This window comes from Gouania willdenowi, chromosome 11, assembly GCF_900634775.1.
Source record: "Gouania willdenowi chromosome 11, fGouWil2.1, whole genome shotgun sequence".
NCBI classification, from domain to species: Eukaryota; Metazoa; Chordata; class Actinopteri; order Blenniiformes; family Gobiesocidae; genus Gouania; species Gouania willdenowi.
The window spans coordinates 216,065-236,589 of NC_041054.1; the positions used below are offsets into that span (position 1 = coordinate 216,065).

Below are 20,525 nucleotides of genomic sequence, written 5' to 3' on the forward strand. Positions count from 1 at the left end.
CTTGAAGTCCAGTCCAAAGTGATGTTTGTTGTGGTGCGTTCAGGAGCTGGGTGCTGTTATCATCCCTCTCTGCTCCTCACTGGTCCCCTGAAGGAGCAAACACAGAGAAACATTATTACACAGCTTTATCATCACATCTATCAGCTTTATTAGCATTAAACATCAATGTCATGTTTAGAAGCTCAGCTCCATCTAACACATCATGTGATGCTCTGGTTTTACCTCAAGCTTTTCATCATGTTTTTATCATTTCATCACTTTGTCCATTTGATGATGTACTCACAGTTTTCATCTCTGACTCTCCAGCTGAGGAAGACGACGTGTCAGAGGCTGAAAAACACATCAAATCTAAGGTTAAAGTCATTTGGACATTTACACATATCAGCCATAACATTATGAACAGCTTCAAAATGTTAAACTCAAGCTGCTTTGGCTTTAATTCAGCATTTGCACTTTTTATTACTATTTATAATGAGAGCTAAATTCTCCAGGTGTTCAAAGGAAACAGATTTAACTTGTTTCCATGTGTTTCTACAAGATTCTACAAAATAAAGGATATGAAATTTACTGCTTTAAAAACCTGGTCTCATTACTGATATTTGTTTTATTTTATTACTTAAGTACATTTAGTAGCATTTACTTTTTTACTTTTACTAAAGTAATGGAGCAACTTCAATACTTTTACTTTTATCAGTCATTTTTTATTCAAATATCTAGACTTTTACTTGAGAACTGACGACGAGTGCTTTTCCACCTCATTCCCAACAGGATCCTCACTTTAAATTATCTAGATTTTTGCCCAATTTCTATTTAATTAAGGAAAGTGTTTTGCAATAATTTCAGGAAAATTAGAAGATTTTGTTGGAATTTTGAGTTTTTTCCAACAGTTTAACATTAAAAATGACTGAAATCATGTGATATAAACACCAGGAAAATGACGAGTCTCTGCAAATATAGTACGTTGGACCCAGAAATGAAACAAAAAAGAGAAAAAGGAAATTAATTATTTAGATTGAGAGGAAAGTTCAAAGAAATTCAACAAAAGACCAAAGGATTCATAGAAAAATCATTGATATTATCATTAAAAGTCACTCATAAACACAGTAAAAATGTAAATATCAGAAGGACTCACTGTTGGCACGTTTGAACCCTGAATGAAAGAAAAACAGAGAAAAAAGGAAAATAATGGATTCAAAGAAATTCAACAAAAGTGAAATAAAAGTGTTTTAAGATCCATAAAAACAGCTTTAATTTATTACCTCCAGAGCGTTTCCTCCACAGGAAGAATCCAGAGACGGCCCCCAGCAGAAGAAGAAGAAGAAGAAGACCTCCAACAACAGCACCAGCAACAACACCTACACACACACACACACACACACACACACACACACACACACACACACACACACACACACACACACACACACACACACACACACACACACACACACACACACACACACACACACACACACACACACACACACACACAGTGTGATGCTGTGTGTGTCACTGAGCTCTGAGGGTGAACTCAGTGAGTCTCTCACCTCCATCAGACTTTCTCCAGTTGCTTAAAATCACACTTTTGTCCAGAGTGACTGTGAGATCTTCCTCCACACCTTTAATCTGGAACACACAGTCGTACCTGCTCCAGTCTTCAGCTCTGATCAGAGAAATGTTCAGGTCAACGCTCATCTGGAAGCTCCCATCATGGTTGGGGAGCATCTCTCCGTGGTCCACGCCCTCCAACACCTCCTCCTCCTGGTCTTTCCTCCAGAACATCACAGCATAGCGGGGGTAGAAACCTGTAGCGTGGCAGGTGACTGGAGAGGAGGGAGTCCTCTGGAGGAGCTGGATGGAGGGAAGATCTGCAGAGGAACCACAAGGAGCAACAGTGAACTTTAATGATGAAGAGGAGGAGGAGGATTTATTGATTCTACTAATAATGTGATCAGTGGATTATTAAAGTGGTGTTTAGCTGCAGCTCTACTGGAGAGTAAAGAGAGGTCAGTTTAGAGGTCATTTCATCATGTTCACTGTGAACATTTATCACAACTTTTAAAAACACTTTCAGGACAAACAAAGAAAAGAGTTGAAGTAAAAAAATCAGTCAAATGTTTCTATCAGCCTCAGTCTGCACGCTTTAGGTCATAAATATCACATTTAAATAAATGAACCATTAAAAAGCCTTAAACATGACTCATCATTTATGATGTTTTCAGCCAGGGTTTATTTCAAATCATTTTATTTAGTTGAACTGCTTTTAATAATGTGTTTTGATCTGTTCTGAATGTGTTTGTGCTTATGTTTAAATGACTTAAAGCTGAGGATTGTTTAATACTTTATTTTCAGTCTCAATCAGATTATGGTACATGAGCTCAGACCTGATGTGAGATCTGATCGTAGCGTATACGCTCAGATCTGAACGTACCAACGGTTGATAAATGAGGACCACTGTGATCTGACTGTTCATTCACACTGATAAAGACACACTGTTGTCTTCATGTGTCTCAGAGGAGTTTACCTGTTCTCATCAGGGAGCTCCGCCCAGCGTTCACGTACTTCTTCAACCATTTAGGACATTCCTCAGTATGGTAGTATTTTTTTTGTGACATAAACGCTTTGTTATTTTCCCACTTGAGTTTAGTGATGAAAGCCTGTTGGTTGGGGGAAATCCATATCTGTTCCTTCAGATTCAGACTGATGAAGTCTTCTCCATCATAACCATATTGATGATAACCATCAACATCTCCAGTCTCATCGTCCCATTCACAGCCGTACATAAACTGGACAATGTGAACACCTGAGAGACACAGAGATCATATTAAACACACACACACACACACTTTAAAGCAGGGGTTCTCAACTTTGGGGTCAGGACCCCATTTGAGGTCTCTAGACACTGGGAGAGGGTTGTCAGATTCCTTCAAGAAACGAGATTTTTTTTTTTTTTCAATTTTTGCTCCTTTTTATCATTTTTCTACAACTGCACCAAACTCACCATATTTTAACATATTTTCATCACTTTTTTTGTTCCTTTTAATATATTTTTACTACATTTCTCACATTTCTGACACTTCTACATCACATTTCCAGACATGTGCAGTTTAATAAACCCTATCTACCACTTTTACACCTAATGTCAAATATGTTGACCCATTATTGTCACTTTTAACCTCTTTTCACCATATTGTGATGCCGGTGAATCCAGCCTTAATGTTGTTCTGTGTTGCCATGTCTGCGTTGCCACGTTGGGTGTTTCCGTGTGTGTTTGCCGCCCTGAATTAATGTATGTGATTGTGACTTTTCCTTTTGCTTGTGTCCTCACTCTCGCGTTAGTTCGTGGTTGGCGGGAGTAGAACGAGGATTAATAAGTGTGGGCGGGAGGAAAAGGAGTGTTAGTTCATGTTCTGACAGTGTGGATGGTGTGTAAGAGCACTGTGTGCGATTGTCCTGCTCCATTGTTCAGCAATTAAAGGCGATTTCTGACAAGACTTCAGTAACCCTTATTTCACGGCTCATCCACACTACATTGGTGTCAGAAGTGGGATGATGGAACGTGTCGGAAGTCCAACAGAACTGCGGGAAGATGCCCGCCGCCGCCAAGAGAGAGCAGCCTGGGTCGCTGAGAAGTGGAGAACCCCATGTCTCCGCGACAAGCGGCCACACCACCCTGAGTCACTCGCGGTTCGAGACCAGAAACCTGCAGAACGACAGAGCTACAGCCCCGAACCGCAACAGCCCGCCGCCACTACAGTCACACCCAAGGCTACTGTCAAGTTGCCGAAATATGACGGCACGAACCAGCTGGAGTTATACCTCAAACAGGTTCGAATCGCTGCAGCACACAACGGATGGAGCGAAGGAGACACCGCCACACATCTGGCCCTCGCACTGGAAGACCGGGCGCAGCAGGTGCTTCTGGACTTGGCCCCCGCAGAGGAGCGGAACTTGCTCGCACTGTCTACGGCGCTAGAACAGCGGTTCGGACAGCGCTCATCAGAGACAGTAGAAAGAGAAAAGTTAAACAACCGCCACCGCCGGGAAGGAGAAAGCCTGGGAGCCTTTGCGGCGGACATTCAGCCACGTTCGCAGGGGTTATCCTCGTTTCCCCCACATGACGCAGGAAGAGTTAGCTCTCCATGCGTTCCTGCGAGGAACGCATGGAGAGAACGGCTCCGCCAACATGTTCGCCTGGCGACGCCTCAGACACTGGAGGAGGTGCTCCGGGAGGCAGAGCGTGTTGAAGACGTCATCTCCACAGCATGGGTGGCACCAAGCATTCAACCCTGCATCAGGATGGCTGACTATGACATTGAGGAGGTACGCCAAGCCCAGTCACCCACCCCGCAATTTCAGCAGCGACGTTCATCGACCAGACAGCGCCCACGCCGCTCATCTGACCGCTGCTATCGGTGTGATGAGCCTGCCCCGCCCCCGCACCGAGAGTCAGAACAGCCCCGCTGGAGGGAAACGACAGCGGGATGGCCCGATGAGGGGGTCGCCATCCCGGCCCACCATACCCCTCCAAGGCCGTTGCACGCTGGTGGGACGTTTTGGTCATACCAAGGGACTGTATTTGACCTGCCAGCTTGATAATCAGAGCTGTCAGGCGCTCATAGACACGGGATCTACCATCTCCCTGGTGCGACCGGGCGTTTTAATGGGCACCAGCGGACCACTGACGAATGCATGGACCCCCACCCAGACCCAGCTGATGACAGTGACGGGAGAAAAGACGGGGCTCACGGCGAGGAAGCTGCTTCTGGTCCGGGTTGGTGGTAAGGAGGTGGTGCACGAGTTTTGGCTGGCTGACATTAAGGAGCATCATCGGCCTGGACTCACTGTCACACTGGGGAGCCTGCATCAACGCCACCAAAGCAAGCATCACACTGGGGGGCGAGACCATCGGGCTGCAACGTGGAAGGAAGGCGGGCATAACCAAGAGAATTAACGCAGTCAGCAGTTTCACGCCAAACACCTGTAAAGCACCAGTGAGGATCCCCCCCACCAGCAACCCCCCCTCCATGGAATCAACGAGAGCGGTGCAGGAGCTTTTACAACGCAGCTGCAATGGATTAAATCCCCGACAAAAGCCAGATTTGGAGGGCCTCCTAAAAGGATATTTTAGGATATATATAGATATTTTCGCTGCCAAGGACGTGACTGTACACAGACGGGGTTGGTCCAGCACCACATTGACACGGGCTCAGCCCCGCCTGTTCGCTTACGTCATCACAGATTGGCGTTCGCAAAGCGACAGGCAGCAGCAGACATGATCCGTCAGATGGCAGCTGATGGAGTGACTGAGCCGTCTGACAGCCCGTGGGCAGCACCAGCCGTTCTGGTTAAAAAGAAAAATGGGAACTGGCGATTTTGTGTGGATTATCGACGTCTAAGTAGTGTCACTAGGAAAGACTCTTATCCCCTCCCCGGATCGATGACGCACTGGATTGGATTGCTGGTTCCAGTTGGTTCAGCTCCCTCGACCTGCAGAGTGGTTACTAGAAGGTGGAGTTGGCCCCTGACGCTAAACCGAAAACGGCTTTCACCATCGGTCAGGGAATGTGGCAGTTTCGGGTGATGCCGTTTGGGCTCTGCAACGCACCAGCAACGTTCGAGCGGCTGATGGAGCGGGTGCTGGCTGACGTACCCCGAGACCGGTGCGTCATTTACCTGGATGACCTGCTGGTGCACGCTGGAAGCTACGAGGGTCCCCTGGCTAACCTACGGGAGGTGTTCACTGCCATTCGCCGAGCCGGACTGAAGTTGAATCCAGCCAAGTGCAGCCTTTTGGCTAAAGAGACTGAGTTCCTGGGTCATGTGATGAGCCCTGACGGGGTATCCACTGACCCCGCTAAGGCCGCCACTGTCAGAGACTGGCCTGTTCCCACAAATGTCAGCGAGGTGCGGAGCTTCCTGGGACTGGCGTCCTATTATCGGCGTTTCATTCAAGGTTTTGCCACCATAGCCAGCCCTCTTCACCGCCTGACAAATAAAGGTCAGGCCTACCGGTGGGATGACGCGTGTGCTGCCGCATTTAACCAACTCAGAGCAGCTTTAACGGAGGCTCCGGTCCTGGCTTTTCCAGATTCCCGCCGACCTTTCATCCTCGACACGGACGCCAGCAACACGGGGGTTATTTTATTTATTTTATTTATTTATTTATTTATTTATTCAGTTTATTTCCGACATGGTTACATTCACTTTTTTTTTTTTTTTTTTACATTTTTTGTACATGCCGAAAAAGGAGACGAGAGAAGCAGTTTGCTTATCCGGGTCCCGTCCCCTGTTTTACCATCGCAGATTTACATGGGTTTACATGTCTCTCTGGTCAAAACATTCTTGATTTCTTCTTTTTTGTGTATTCTCATCTGTAGTCAGTGTTGTCCTCTATCTTTGTTTGTGTTGGCTTGTTCCCTGTCAGACATTGTTAGCATTCCTCCAGTTCAAGAATAATTCCTCTTTCGAAGGTGTTTGGAAGATTCTTCCCTTTTCATCCACAATGTCACCTTGTTTTGTCTCTACATCAAGGGTAATCCAGCTGTTGTTAGTTCTATTGGCAGTGTTGTATTTTCCACTGTCTGATGATGGGATCAGATCCAACTTGTATAAACACATCACCACATCCCAGTTCACAAGCAAAGTAGTATTTTAATGTAATATATCTTAGTTCATAAGCGTGTTTCGAACTGCTGTTGTTAGTTTTATTGGCAGTGTTGTATTTTCCACTGTTAGATTTAACTTGTATAAACACATTATTATATCCCAGCTCATAAGCAAGGCAGTAATTTCATTGTATTAAAAAAAACGTGTTTCTAACTGCACATATGACAATAAACACTTTGAATTTAAATTTAATGTAATCCTTAATCACCCCACCACCTAGCAATTAAAATGAATAAATGACAGACCTTTTTTACTCTTGGTTTCCACATTTAATTCGGTCTCCGTAAAATAATCACAGTCTGAGTTTTGTTTCCAGTGTTTATATAGATCTGGGTCCATATCCATGATTACCATCAGTAATGTTGTTGTTTAGGTGGATCCTTCGTATTTTCCCAAGTTGTCCATCGTCTTGATGAGAACTGGTTTTCCGTCCTCTTCTTCCTGGATGTAAATCCTGCAGTTTTTTGACCACGTCTTCAAAATCTTTCCTTCTTTTTTTATTTGGCGTGCTTTCCATGCAATGCTTGCATTTTGTTTCGTCAGGTTTTCATTGATGTACACCTTCGTTCCCTTGAGTTTGTTTCCTTGCTTGATTATTTCTCCTTTGAATTTTATATTCGTGAAGGTTATTTTTACAGCTCTGTTATCATTTTTCTTTGGCAGGAGATGGCAGGAGTTGATGTTGTCAGGGTTCAGGACAATGTCCTTCGACTTCAGGTAGTCAATGACCTGTTGTTCAATCGATTTTGTTTCTTCGTCACTCCTGGGTTTTATCTTTAGGCCTGTGATGATGACATCTTTCTCTCTTTCCTTTTGTTCCAGCTGTTCAACCCTCGCGTTCAACAATTTTATCTCTTCAGCATTTCTTTCATTCTTTTCTTTCAGTACCTTTGTTTCGCTTTGTAGTCTTTCCAGTGAATTTTCCAGCGTCTTTTCCAACGACTTTATCTCGGCAGATAGGTTTTGTAGACCCTCGCGTATCATCTCCTTGACCTCTTCCAAACCCGAATTGGGTTCTGAAGGGCCTCCCTGCGGTTTTTTCACCATTTTCCTTCAGTCTTCGGCCCAGTTTTTCAGGCTGTTCAGGCTGTTCAGCTGTAGCCAGCTGTAGCCAAGGTCGTGTTATCGGAGCAAAGAAAAACACGTCTGCTCTCACCAAAGACCAGAGAGTTTTTGAGCGGTTGGAGCGGTCCTGGCACAGCAAGGAGATGATGGAGAACGCACAGTTGCTTACTTCAGCCGTGCTCTGAACCGAGCTGAAAGGAATGATTGTGTAACACGACGGGAGCTGTTGGTGGTGGTCTCAGCGGTGCAACACTTCCGATCATACCTGCAGGGCCTCCCTCACCTGGCTATTGAGCTTTAAACAGCCGGAGGGGCAGGTAGCACGGTGGCTCGAGACTCTGCAAAGTGATGATTTTGACATTCAGCATCGGGCTGGCCGTAACCACGGTAACGCTAATGCACTTTCCCGGCGGCCCTGTGTGACAGTAGAGTGCCGCTACTGTGACCGCCAGGAGGAGCGGGACCAAGTACCGACAGTGGCTGCTGCTGAGGCTACTGAGGAGTTTGCTACGCTGTCCCCGGCAGAGCTGAGACAGCAGCAGGAGAATGACACTACGCTGGCTGCGGTGAGGAGCTGGCTGGAGGCTGGACAGCGACCGGAGTGGGCTGCCATGTCTGCACAAAATCCGGAGCTGAAGTCCTACTATTCCCAATGGAACAGCGTTGAACGTCACGATGAGATGCTGTATCGGCGGTGGCAGGCTCCGGAGCAAGGAGGCGACATTCTGCAGCGCTCCGTCCCCAAGTCCTTCGGCTGACCCACGGCTCAACGGCGGCGGGTCATTATGGGAACGCTAAAACTCTTCTTCGTCTCCGAGGACGGTTCTACTGGCCCGGCTGTCGCAGAGATGTTGAGCTGCATGTCCACTGCTGTGACAAGTGCACTGCTCGGAAGGGCCCTTCCCAGCGCTCCAGAGCACCGCTGCAGCAGTACCTGGTGGGAGCCCCGATGGAGTGAGTGGGAGTGGATATGCTCGGCCCGTTTCCCGTGACTGACGCCGGGCACCGCTATGTTCTCGTGGCCATGGATTATTTCACCAAGTGGCCGGAGGCATATGCGGTGCCGGATCAGAGTGCCATTACCACCGCAGAGAAGCTGGTTGAGGAGATGTTCACTCGTTTCGGAGTTCCGGCGGAGCTCCACAGCGATCAGGGCCGAAACTTCGAATCCCAGGTCTTTAACGAGGTCTGTCGGCGGCTTGGGGTACACAAGACCAGAACCACACCTCTTCACCCCCAAAGCAACGGGTTGGTGGAGCGGTTTAACCGCACTCTGCAGCTCGCTATTCTGACCAGTCATCATCAGCGGGACTGGGACCGGTATTTGCCGCTGGTCCTCTGGTCGTACCGCACTGCAGTCCAGGAGTCCAGTCAGTGCACACCGGCAGCCCTTATGTTCGGGCGGGAGCTCTGGACACCGGTGGATTTAGTGTTCGGAGCCCCACCTGAACCGGAGATCACTGGTGGAAAAGAAATGAATTATTATCGCGGCTGAGGGATCGCCTTCACGAGATCCATGATTTCACCCGCCAGGCTCAGACCAGCGCTGGAGTGCGTCAAAAGAGGGCGTATGACACACGGTGCAGGGGACAGGTGTTTGCTGCGGGAGACAAGGTGTGGGTATACTGTCCCGCGCGGAGGAAGGGAGTTTGCCCTAAACTGAGCAGCCAGTGGCAGGGGCCCGGTGAGGTGATGGACAAACTGAATGTGGTGTTGCATCGGGACAGACTTGCACCATACAGGCTCCACAGACTGCCCAGGGTGAAGATGGACTGATTTCCACTCTCGCGGGTGAGCCCCACTCAGCGGTGACACCCGAGGAGCGCGAGCGCCCTGGTTACCTGACGGATTATGTGGACTAATGGGGTCGCCGGGACGGCTGACCCTTTAGAAGGGGGCTATGTGATGCCGGTGAATCCAGCCTTAATGTTGTTCTGTGTTGCCATGTCTGGGTTGCCACGTTGGGTGTTTCCGTGTGTGTTTGCCGCCCTGAATTAATGTATGTGATTGTGACGTTTCCTTTTGTTGTGTCTTCACTCTCGCGTTAGTTCGTGGTTGGCGGGAGTAGAACGAGGATTAATAAGTGTGTCACACATCAGCATTAGAAAGAACAAGAGAACTTTAACTAACCTCCAGTTTGGTTGAAACGCTGCTTTAAGGTTTCAATGTTGACTTTGAACACTTGCTGAGAATTTATATCTTTTGCAGTCTGTCTCTCCCAGAACTGTTCATCTGTTATGTCTTTCATCCAGTCTTGTTTAGGGACTGATCTCCTGGTGTTACTGTCGTAGTGATCAATCTGAACATCATCAACATAACCAACAGCCACATATTCTGGGAAGTTTGGTACGTCAGATGAAGCTGTGTAGAAATTTCTCAGAGTGTGCAGCACTGTAAGAAAAGGTCAGAGTCATGAATTCAGACACTGAACAACAACATGAACGTATCCACACAATCACACACATCACAGTGATCTCTGCTGTTACAAACACATTCATATCAAACTAAACTCAGCAAAATGTGATTGACTTTATAAACTATGTGTCTGACACTTTTCTCACGACTATTAGGAGGAATTAGACATTTTATTGTAGCAAAGCAGGAAGCTGATTGGCTTCATTGGTGTCAATATCACATAGGACAGCGCCACCTAGTGAAATGTCCACCAAAAGAAAGACGTCCTACTTTTTTATTTCATGTGGTGAGAAATTATTAATTATTCTTCATTGTTTTTTCATCCTACAATGTTTATTTATATTTTGTTGGTACTGTCTTGTTTTTATTGTCTTTGTTTAAGTATTTGAAATAAGAAACTAAATTCAACAAACATAATAAACCCAGGTTTTTACAAACTAAATATTTTTCCACTTTTCTAATAATTTATTTACTGTAAAGATTCTTTAAAGACATAAAAACTGATGTAAGTCAAATGTTTATCATTAAAAAAGAATCCAATAGAAGAGAGAGCAGAAAGTGAACTTTAAACACAGTTAATGTGGTTAAATGATCTTATTTCATTTATTTAAACAAAGTTAAAATAGGAAGATTTGAAATAAACAAACTTAATGTTTAGCCAATTTTCTAATGATTTATTTACTGTAGATATTCATGTATAAATATTAAAACACTAAAGTCAGATGTGTGTCAAACTTGTAACTTTATATTTTAATAGAATAAATTTCAGAGAAACTACAGTTTAGTCACAGTTAATGTGGTTGAATGATGTTCAGTTTTAAAATGAAAATGAAAGTTTTTATTGAAGAGACTCAACTAGTTAAACAACAATGTTAAAAAGATACAAACACATTCAACTAAATGAACAGAAAAAACATTTACACTTTTAAAAGTCTGAATAAATAAGTTTAAATATTTAAAATACATTTTTAATTAAAATCAACCCAAACACCAATAAAGTGTTTATCATTTTATGAACATTTTATTTGTTGTATAAATTCCTTCAAAGGTCTAAATGCATTAGTAAATAAAGAATGTAGTTGTCATTAAATGAGTTGTTATTCTGTTGAGGAGTGTGTATTAAACTGTGCTTTATTCACAGTGAATGTGGTTGAATGATGTTGCTGAACACTTTGGTTCTTCAAAGTGAAAACCAAACAAAACCAACTCATTAAACATGAGTTTGAAAGAGTTTTAAACAACAGCTTTTTAACTTGCCAATTTAAAACAAAGTCAAATCAGGAAATTTGGCTCAATAATCAATAGTTGATTTATTATGAAAGAACGTTTTCCTCAGAATGTGTCAGTGTTTATAACTGGCCCTAATGTATGGGGCCCCCATTGTAAAGTTGTGCATGAAAAAATAAAATAAATAAACATTTAGCAACAAACCAAGTTTAAAAAAATTATGTGAATTTTTATGTTGCTTTTAACCAGATTTAATGAAAATAATAATAATTATAATATAGATATTTTTCCCTCATAAAAATATAATTTCAATGCTAAATCTAAAGGTTCAATCTAAATCTAAACGTTAAATCTTGAGCTTTTATTTTGGTACTTCCGGTGAATTTGCATATTAGCTAAATATTTAGTTTCACGTGTGACATTTAGATTTAACATTTAAATTTAGTTTTACAATAAGATTTAGATTTAATTTTAACATTTTGATTTAATTTTGACATTTTGATTTAATTTTAACATTTAGATTTAATTTTAACATTTAGATTTAACATTTAGCATTCAGATTTAGATTTAACATTTGTATTTAAATTTAATATATAACATTTACATTTAACATTTAAATTTAAAATATTGACAAGGATTTTACGAGAGAAAAAAAAAAGTCACAAATTCCACAAATATTGTTGATGTAAATCTGGTCAAAAGTAAAAAAATAATATCCGTTTACTAAACGTGGTTTGTTGCTAAATATTTTTAGTATGAGAAACTTTACAATCATAATTGTATATTAATTTGTAATGTTTTTAAACATTTATTTCAAACTCTCAGATTGACTCTGAGTAGAAAACAGTCAAAGCTAAAATGTAAATGTGACGTCACACTACCGTAAATAACCTGTTGGGAATTAATGACGCAGAGGCTTTTGTGTCATTGTGACTCATTTGAATTTAAACACAAAGTCAATGTTTGTGTGTGGACTTGTAGACCAACACTGTTTCTTTATCAACTCTAAAATCCTTTTTTTGTGCTGATTTGTGGTTAAAACAAATGTCCTGAGTTTACACACGGGTTGTAAAGTAGAAATCATTGTAGAAACGATGTCAGATTGAATCAAACTTACCTGAAGTTCCAGGAACAGACTGTAGACTCAGGCAGAGAAGTGAACAAAACCAACAGGAAATCTGCATTTTGGAGCTTTTTTTTCCTTCAAATTTCTCTAAAGATTCAACGTTTGTTCAGAAGAACAGGAGCGATTGTTTCCTTGTTCCTGAAGAACTCTGAGAGAGAATAAAAAAACAGAGAAAAAACAGGAGCTTATGGTTTCTCTCCACCAATAGGATTTCACAGAGGGCGGTGCGTCATCTGTTGCCAACTGAGAGGAAGGATCTCAGGTTGTAAAACGAAAGTAAAACTAAACTAGAACTAAAATGTAGTGAAAACAACAAGAATGTCCTAAAATAAGTGTTTAAATAACCAACTCTGATAGATAAGACATTATGATAGATATAAATAAAATATAAATACAATATGTAAAACGTTTTACATGGACAGGATTAGGATACTTTTTTTTTTCTCAGAAAACAATTCAAATATGTTCCACGTCACGTCCACATGGTAACTAAGTCATGTTGTAGAACACATGCAGATGCAACGTTATAAAAAGTACGTGTATCCAGTATGTGTGTGAGTTATGTGATTTTTTTTTTCTCATAGTTAAAAAATAATTGTTTTTTTCTCCCATGAATTAGTTAAACTCCTCCTAAACCTGCTGTAAAGTGGACAAATAATTCCTCAGAGAATAAAACAACTTCATTCCTATTTTATCATGAAAATATACATACTCCTAAATCTTTAAAAGTTGTAATGATGTCACCTTACTCATGACCAGCTATCGGTGATAGCTTTTACTTCACTTTTAGCAAGACGGAGGCTTTTGCTACATTGGAAGGGTAGTGCAGTTCCGCTTATCTCTCAATGGCTTCGGGATGTTATGTTTTTCTTAAAACTGGAAAAAATCAGAGAGGACCTTAAGGGCAATACAGAATTTTTTTTATCGAAAGTGGCAGCCCTTCCTTTCCTATTTCAACTTGTTACAGACATTACCAGCAGACTGAACAATTGCTAATTTTGAAATCCTCTATTATTATTATTCTTTCTCTCTTCTTTTCATTATTTATTTTTTTTCTTTCTGATATATACACTAATCCAATTTTATAAAGAAATGTAGCTCCCTTAGGGATCATGGGGTGGGAAGGATATTGCATTTAAAAAATAAAAAACCTTGCATTTATATGTGTACATATGTTAAGTTGCATTTATGTATTGTATGTGTATGTCTACATGTATATATGTAATACTGAAGATTGAGGATACCAATGTTTATTTCCTCTAATCTCTTTCACATTCTTGTTTTCCGAGATGTTGATGAGTGTTATGTGAATGCTGAAAAATGGTGGATCTTGCATTCTTCAGTAAAAAAAAAAAAATATCAAAAAAAAAGTTGTAATGATAAAAAATGAATCACAAAATATAAGTTTGTGAAAGTAATTTTGTTGTTTTCAAATAAAACACACTGAAATAAAGCTTTGTATTTTAAAGTTTTAAAATCATGTTTTAAAACAAAACAACTGTTTGTGTTGAAGAAGAAGTGAACTAACAGGATTCAGGTGTCGTTGTACTGACGCCAACCTAACCACATTATAATGTACCACACCTAAATACAGTAAACATCCCGCCATTTTGTGCTTTGTTTTGAAATGGCTGACACACACGTTCACCTGTTTGTATCTTTGTGGCTCATATTACGCAGACCTCAGCTGTTTTTCCTGTGAGGAATGAACACATATCACTATCATTTTTATTTTAACATCAGAGAAAAAGAAAAACCTCTATTAAAAATAAATAAATACTTAAATAAGAAAAGATAATAAGGCTAATGATGACTTTTTTTTACCTTTTATTTTGTCAGATTCTGTTCATTGATTCTATGAGTTCAGTTTAAAGGAGCATAGGGCAGGATTTAGGAAAACAAATAAACAGTTCTAAATAATAGTTTTTTTAATGCTACGAGTGATTAAATATTCAGAACCAAACAGAATGAACACACATTTAAGCCCAAATTTCCCGTAGTTCTGCAAACGTGACTTTAAATGACGTAGATACAGGTTCTCCACAGCTTGGAGAAGACCCCGTTCTACCAGTAATAAAGAAGAAGACAGACTGGTGTTCTTTAGTATCTGAATGTTATCCATTTATTATTGAAAATAACATTGTTTCTCTACTAAAGATGAAGGATTAGGATATAAAACATGCACTGACGTGAGTCCATCTGAAAACCATCAACACCATTAAGTAAACACTGAGGAGAAACTTATTGCATTACTTTCACCACAACTGGAAAAAATGTCACAAAAAAAGACTTTGATTAGAAACGTTTGAATCACAGAATAAACACGAGTAATGAATTAAAAACAAGTGAGTGCAGCGTTCTGTGCATTTGGACACGTTGGTACTCGACTGAACTGATAACGTTCTTTTTAAAGGCTTTTAATCAGCAAACATCAAACCTGGTGATGTTAGTTTGCAGTGTTAGCACATGTTAGCTTTATTAGCTCTACAATGTTAAATGTTTCTAAAACAGAAAGCACTTTTATCAACAGTTGAGTTTGTTGTACTTTGTTGGTTTTAAATGTGAAGAAATGCACAGAATGTTCATCTGCAGAACAAATTCTTCCTTAAAATACTGAGTGTGTGGGTTGTTTTCAGAGATAATAGTGGTTCAGCAAACAGAAAAATCAGTGACGGTAAAATTAAAACGTAAAATATTTCGATCCTTTCAGGCAATGAATGAACACAAACATGTTTCTGATTTCTAACGAGGAGGAAAAAAAAGAAAAGAATGAGTCGTTCAGCAACAAAACGAGCTTTTCTACAAACGATCGAGTAGACACTACATTCATATCAAACGTTTCTTTCCCAAAAAAACAAAAACAAATGACTAACACTGGCCCGCTCCCAATTCAGGAAGTCTTCAGGGGGCGGGGCTACTGCTTTAGCGTCCTCCGGACTTGCGTCCAGCCCAGGAGCGGGAACGGGAGCGCGAGCGGGAGTGCGATCTAGACGCGGATCTGGACCTGGAGCGGGAAGGAGACTGAGCTCCTCTGGCTTCTTCTCCGGCGTAGTGAGACGCAGACGCCATGTTTATGTTCTCTCGTGGTGATCTGGAGCGGGACCTGGAACGCTCTCTGGACTCTCTGCGAGGTCTCTGCTTGTATCTACAGCCAGGAGAGAGAAACCAGCACAATGAACAACTACCAGTTAGAATCTACACAACTCATTATTGTCCTTATTAGAAGATTTATGTCTCACAAAATGCATTATTTTGGACTATATTAGTTGTATTAACTTTTTCTTCAGTGGATCAATACTGATTGGTCTAAGCTGCTGCAGACTGGAAACCAGCCTCTAGACCTGTAGATATTGTCTCTAAGCTGCGTGATAATAGCTTTAAAGTACATTTAAAACACATTATTATTAGTGATGACTCTCACAATGAAACATATTGATTAAAGTTGGTGACACCGCCCCTTTCCTCTCATAAACATTTATTTACTTCATTTTATTTCATACATTTGAAGGATTCTCTGACTAACGAACACTGTACCTCTCGTCCTCGCGGCTCCTGCTCCGTCCTCTTCCGTACCCCCGTCCACTACGAGACCTAAACACACAAATCAAACCATGAGTCGTTCCTCGGCCACCACAAAGAAACGAGCCTAGAGACACTCACTCTCTGGGACTCTCGGATCGTCTCCGACGTCGATCGCAGGACGGGCTCCGTGACCTGTACCTTTCGTAGCTGCGGCTGCGCGACCGCCTGCTGCGTCTGCTGTCGCGATCGTAGTCGTCGTAGCGCGAGGATCTGCCAGGCGAACGCCGCTCCTTTGTTTTCATCTGATTAGGCGCTGGAGTTAAAAAAATAAAATAAAAATAATTACAAACAAAGTAGGCAGAGCCACTTTTACAGTATGGAGAAAACCTAAAGCGTGTACACTTACTCTTTCGGTCGCCCTGCGCAAACTGGATTTCAATCTGCCGACCACAAACCCACTTCCTGTCCAGACTGTGAAGAGCATCCTCTGCATCGCGGACGTCCTCAAACATGCTGAGCGGTTAAGGATTGTTTCTGCTTTTGTTTCTCAGCTTGGCCCAACAAATCATCATCAATATCTCAACCCCCCACCACACCACAGAAGCACAAATGACCAGATACGATTCACTGGATGTTTACTTTTAAAGCTAAATTCACATGAATTGTGTAATTTACGAGGCCTTGTTCACATGACAAACGTGTAAAAGATACAGTAGACAACAGAGACACAACAGAAACACATTCTAGTGATTTCCACAAAGTAAAAACACATGAAACCAGTTTTCCAAACAAGCCAACGTGTTGTCTGAGGGATTAGGATAATATATATGAACAAATCAAAGACATTAAAGGGATCCTCCACTGTTTTTATAAATGTGGCCTAAAACCTTTGAAATGTCCTCATTGGTAGATCTGTGTCTAACTAAACACATTATTATGCATAATATTTGTTTTATTAACTGTTAAAAATGGGACTACTTTACAGTTTTAGAGCCTGTGTTCCTCCATCTTGAAATTATGTGATTGATGTCACACGGCCTCACTGCCTGTAAGCATTAAATTATTTTCTATTGGTGTGACAGGTTTTTTTTGACAGTTTGTGTTGTTTTTGTTGCTCTATATAATCAGGAAAAGTTAAAGATGTCATTATAAACCTCTTGTTTACAGAAAGAGAATAAAAACAGCTGTAAGCCAAAAAAAAAAAGTGACAGCAGTGCGCACTCGAGTGGCGAGGGAGAGCAAAGGTCCCTTAGGAGAGCTGTTCTTCTCTGCTTCATTGTCTACTACCAAACCTCACAGTTGGAACTGTCGCCCCCCCCCGTGGTCACTTTGTTTTACGGTTGAATTAATTTCCTCTTTCAGTAAACAAAAGGTTTAAATCGACATCTTTAACTTTGATTATTTAGATTAACCAAAAGCAGCATAAGTTGTTATTATGACCAAAAAATCTACCAAATGATCTAAAAATCAGGCTGAATGTTTCACTCCAATAGAAAACAATGGGATGTTTACAGGCAGTGGGGCCGTGTGACATCATCAACCTCATGATTACAAGATGGAGGAACACAGGCTCTAAAACTGTAGTCACATTTTTAAAAGTTAATAAAACAATTATGATGCAAAATAATGTGTTTCGTTAGACATAGATCTACTAATAAGGACAATTCAAAGGTTTTAGGCCACATTAGTAAAAACAGTGGCGGATCCCTTTAAGAGTTGATTCAACTGCTTTGATCAAATAACACGACCCATATTGCAGGAAAAGCTGATGATTTTTTGGTCTGGTCAAATTCGTCTTGGGAGGATACAAAAATAATTCAGACTTGTTACCTTTGCCCATGCTTGACTTTGAACTTGATCTTGATCTTTAAACTCTTTAATCGACTCCCAGAGACTCGGGGGGGTTTTCCTGCTTGCCTTTTCCTCTTTAAACCTTTTTTCTTTTCCCCATTCTTTGCCGCCTTTTCCAAGCCTCGTCTCCGTTCCCTTTTCGTCTTCATGCTTTACTTTCTCTTTTCAACCTTTTCCCCTCCCACTGATCCTGATGGTCTGTGTCACTTTGTCTTTACAGCTACTCTACACGGGTCTTTGTAACTCTTTGTGGCCGGTTCCACAACGGGATGCTTTTACATTTTCTGAAGCAATAACAGAGAAATATGTGTGTTAGATAATCAGTCAATTCTCATAGAAAAAAAAATAAGATCAGAAAACAAAAGCTTTTCTTCTCAGCTGAAAGGAAACAAACACTTGTTAGCAGCACAGTGAGTGAGTCGTTGGCAAAGGATATTGAATGTATGCAAATCCTCTTGATTGTCGCGTATAGAAGTCAAGTGGGATGTAGACATCTACTATCGGCCCATAGCGGCCAAACTCACGCCGCAAATCCTCAGGCCTGAACATCGTAAATAAAAATAGGACTCAACGGGCCATCAGGGGCGTGTGCACCGACATCATCAACCGCGGAGCGCAGCCGAGGCCGTTAAAGGGACAGTTAACCACGATGCACCAATCTGTGCCAGTTTAATTTACTGTGTGGCAAAACACATTTATTTTGGTCCTGTTCATTATTACAGAGGGATGGTGAACTCGCTCACAGTTTTTCAACCTTGGGGTCACCTGAAATGTCTGGTAATTACTGATTAAACATATGGCTCAAGGGCCACATAATTTTGTCAAAAATGTCTTTTGGGGGTCAACAGAAATTTGTGATGTGGAAATGGGGTCACGATCCAAAAAGGGTTGGGAACCACAGGTGTAAATAAAGGAGCATTTAGTAAACAATCACAAACTGCCGTGAAAACATTTATTCACTTATAAAGAAAAGGTTTGACTTCCAGTTTGGTTAATTGTCCCTTTAAAACACACACAATGGATCACATGCAAACGTAAAAATTCACTTGTACAGAACGTTATTTTTACTGCTGTGTAGGAAGTGTCAGACTTGAACATAATGAACACAGTATTTTCAAACAAAGAAAACATCAAAGGAGTCGTCATCAAGTCTGGATTTCTAAAACGTGCACTCACCGACACGTAAATGTAACACATTATACTTAAATTAGGACAGAATATTAGAGATGCATAAAAAAAATCTGGGCACTACGAAATTAATGTCATAATATTTCAAGAATAAAAACGTATTTTAATAAAATACAAATTTATTAGATTAATGTCATGTTACAAGATTAAAGTAAATAGTATTTTTTTTTTTATACGGCTTTATTCTTCTCAAAATATTACAATTTATATCTCCAAATATCACGACTTCAATCTAATAAAATTACAACTTTAATTTAATCAAATTCCGAGTTAATTCTCAAAAAATTACGACTATAATTTTGTCGTGATTAGATTTATTCTTATTTTGATGTGGCCTTAATACGCCGCCATGTTAAATTATGAAGAAAGGACAAATTAACTTTACATAACAAACTTAAGAACAAGCATGTCCATCAGTTCTCAGTATTTGCAAGAATTTAAATTTACTATTTCAAAAGGAACTTACATATTTATATTTGCACGTGTGAACCTTTGCTCAAAAAAAAAAAAAAAAAAAAACTTTAAAATAGACTAGTTTTAAGTTTAATGCCTTTTATTTTAGCTGTATAAAAAAAGAAAGAAATACTGGGAACAACACCTCGGTTCAAAAGGTAATTAAAATCCCACTGCACATGCGCAGCATTATACATTTCAGCATTAGAAAAAAAAGTTTTATTCCCTACCGAATTAGTTTTCACAATAAAAGTAATTTGTTTTGGTGGTTGGAGCAAAAACAACAGAAATAATAATAATTATAAAAATAAAGACACATTTCAACTTTGTCACCAACATTTAACCTTTTGTATTGAGTTTAAAACGCAAAATATGCAAATGTACTAAAATTATTAGCATTAATACAGCGCAGTTATTTCCAATTGTATCCCAATGATAATGCAAAGGATAAAGATGTGTAAATGTTGACTTCCTGTGTATTTTGTGTCTATATTAATAAGTTAAAGTTGCATTAACAGGATTAACGAACAGTAGCTGCTGTGTTAATGCGTCACAAAGCTTCCGTTAATGCGAGGCCGTAAAACCAACAACGTGCTACGGCCTTAGAAACACAAACTACAATTTAAACACAACATAGGCTTTAAAGTACTCATTTAACAGTTAATGTTTTGGTGTATAAAAGATAAATGCGCAGCAGAAGTTAATAACAGACCACACTCGGCGATATGTGTAGCTTTAAAGCTCCTTCAAGGCTCCGAGGTGGAGGCTAGCTTTAGCTGCTAAGCTAACGCAGCTAGCAGCCGCGTTGCTCGTTGTCCGCTCGGAGATATGGACTCACCTGGACTCATCGGAGATGTTCCTGACAAACAGAGATGTGTTCGGGGGCCTCATGTGTCTGGACATACAGATAGCACACGTAAACACTGGATTAAACGCAACCGGGAGACTAGGATACGGAGAGGCTGTTGCGCATGCGCAATCAAAGGCGCCTTTTAATGCTGACGTAAAA

General features: G+C 40.9%; 2 protein-coding genes across 6 annotated transcripts; both read right to left on the reverse strand.

The window, feature by feature from the left end:
• Positions 1 to 12,678, reverse strand: LOC114471797 (major histocompatibility complex class I-related gene protein-like). Of its 2 annotated transcripts, XM_028460719.1 has the most exons (8): positions 12,494 to 12,678; positions 9,865 to 10,125; positions 2,525 to 2,803; positions 1,548 to 1,868; positions 1,260 to 1,355; positions 1,133 to 1,150; positions 284 to 330; positions 1 to 87 (listed from the first exon to the last, which is right to left on the reverse strand). In XM_028460719.1, the coding sequence occupies exons 1-8, from the start codon at positions 12,558 to 12,560 to the stop codon at positions 40 to 42; spliced, it is 1,137 nt and encodes a 378-aa protein (XP_028316520.1). In that variant the 5' UTR covers positions 12,561 to 12,678; the 3' UTR covers positions 1 to 39. The 2 variants fall into 2 exon arrangements, with proteins under 2 accessions (XP_028316520.1, XP_028316521.1); XM_028460720.1 differs by lacking the exon at positions 1,133 to 1,150.
• Positions 12,679 to 14,606: 1,928 nt separating this feature from the next.
• Positions 14,607 to 20,525, reverse strand: srsf10b (serine and arginine rich splicing factor 10b). 4 transcript variants are annotated; one of them, XM_028460753.1, is made up of 6 exons: positions 20,355 to 20,525; positions 18,312 to 18,416; positions 16,431 to 16,534; positions 16,163 to 16,337; positions 16,037 to 16,093; positions 14,607 to 15,647 (listed from the first exon to the last, which is right to left on the reverse strand). In XM_028460753.1, exons 1-6 carry the CDS (start codon positions 20,417 to 20,419, stop codon positions 15,425 to 15,427), a joined length of 729 nt encoding a protein of 242 aa, XP_028316554.1. In that variant the 5' UTR covers positions 20,420 to 20,525; the 3' UTR covers positions 14,607 to 15,424. The 4 variants fall into 4 exon arrangements, with proteins under 4 accessions (XP_028316554.1, XP_028316552.1, XP_028316556.1 ...); XM_028460751.1 differs by lacking the exon at positions 18,312 to 18,416 and adding an exon at positions 17,855 to 18,159 and having other exon boundaries at positions 16,431 to 16,537; positions 20,355 to 20,493; XM_028460755.1 differs by lacking the exons at positions 18,312 to 18,416; positions 20,355 to 20,525 and adding an exon at positions 17,833 to 17,998.

Excerpts from the sequence above, each read along its gene's own strand:
- LOC114471797 (XM_028460719.1), bottom strand. The coding sequence starts at position 12,560 with ATGCAGATTTCCTGTTGGTTTTGTTCACTTCTCTGCCTGAGTCTACAG. Across the intron at positions 10,126-12,493 it reads GTCTGTTCCTGGAACTTCAG|TGCTGCACACTCTGAGAAAT; the intron begins GTAAGTTTGATT and ends CTTTTCTTACAG. Across the intron at positions 2,804-9,864 it reads GCGTTTCAACCAAACTGGAG|GTGTTCACATTGTCCAGTTT; the intron begins GTTAGTTAAAGT and ends TGTGTCTCTCAG.
- srsf10b (XM_028460751.1), bottom strand. The coding sequence starts at position 18,024 with ATGAAGACGAAAAGGGAACGGAGACGAGGCTTGGAAAAGGCGGCAAAG. Across the intron at positions 16,538-17,854 it reads AAAGTCAAGCATGGGCAAAG|CATGTTTGAGGACGTCCGCG; the intron begins GTAACAAGTCTG and ends TTAACCGCTCAG. Across the intron at positions 16,338-16,430 it reads TGCGCAGGGCGACCGAAAGA|CGCCTAATCAGATGAAAACA; the intron begins GTAAGTGTACAC and ends TTTTAACTCCAG.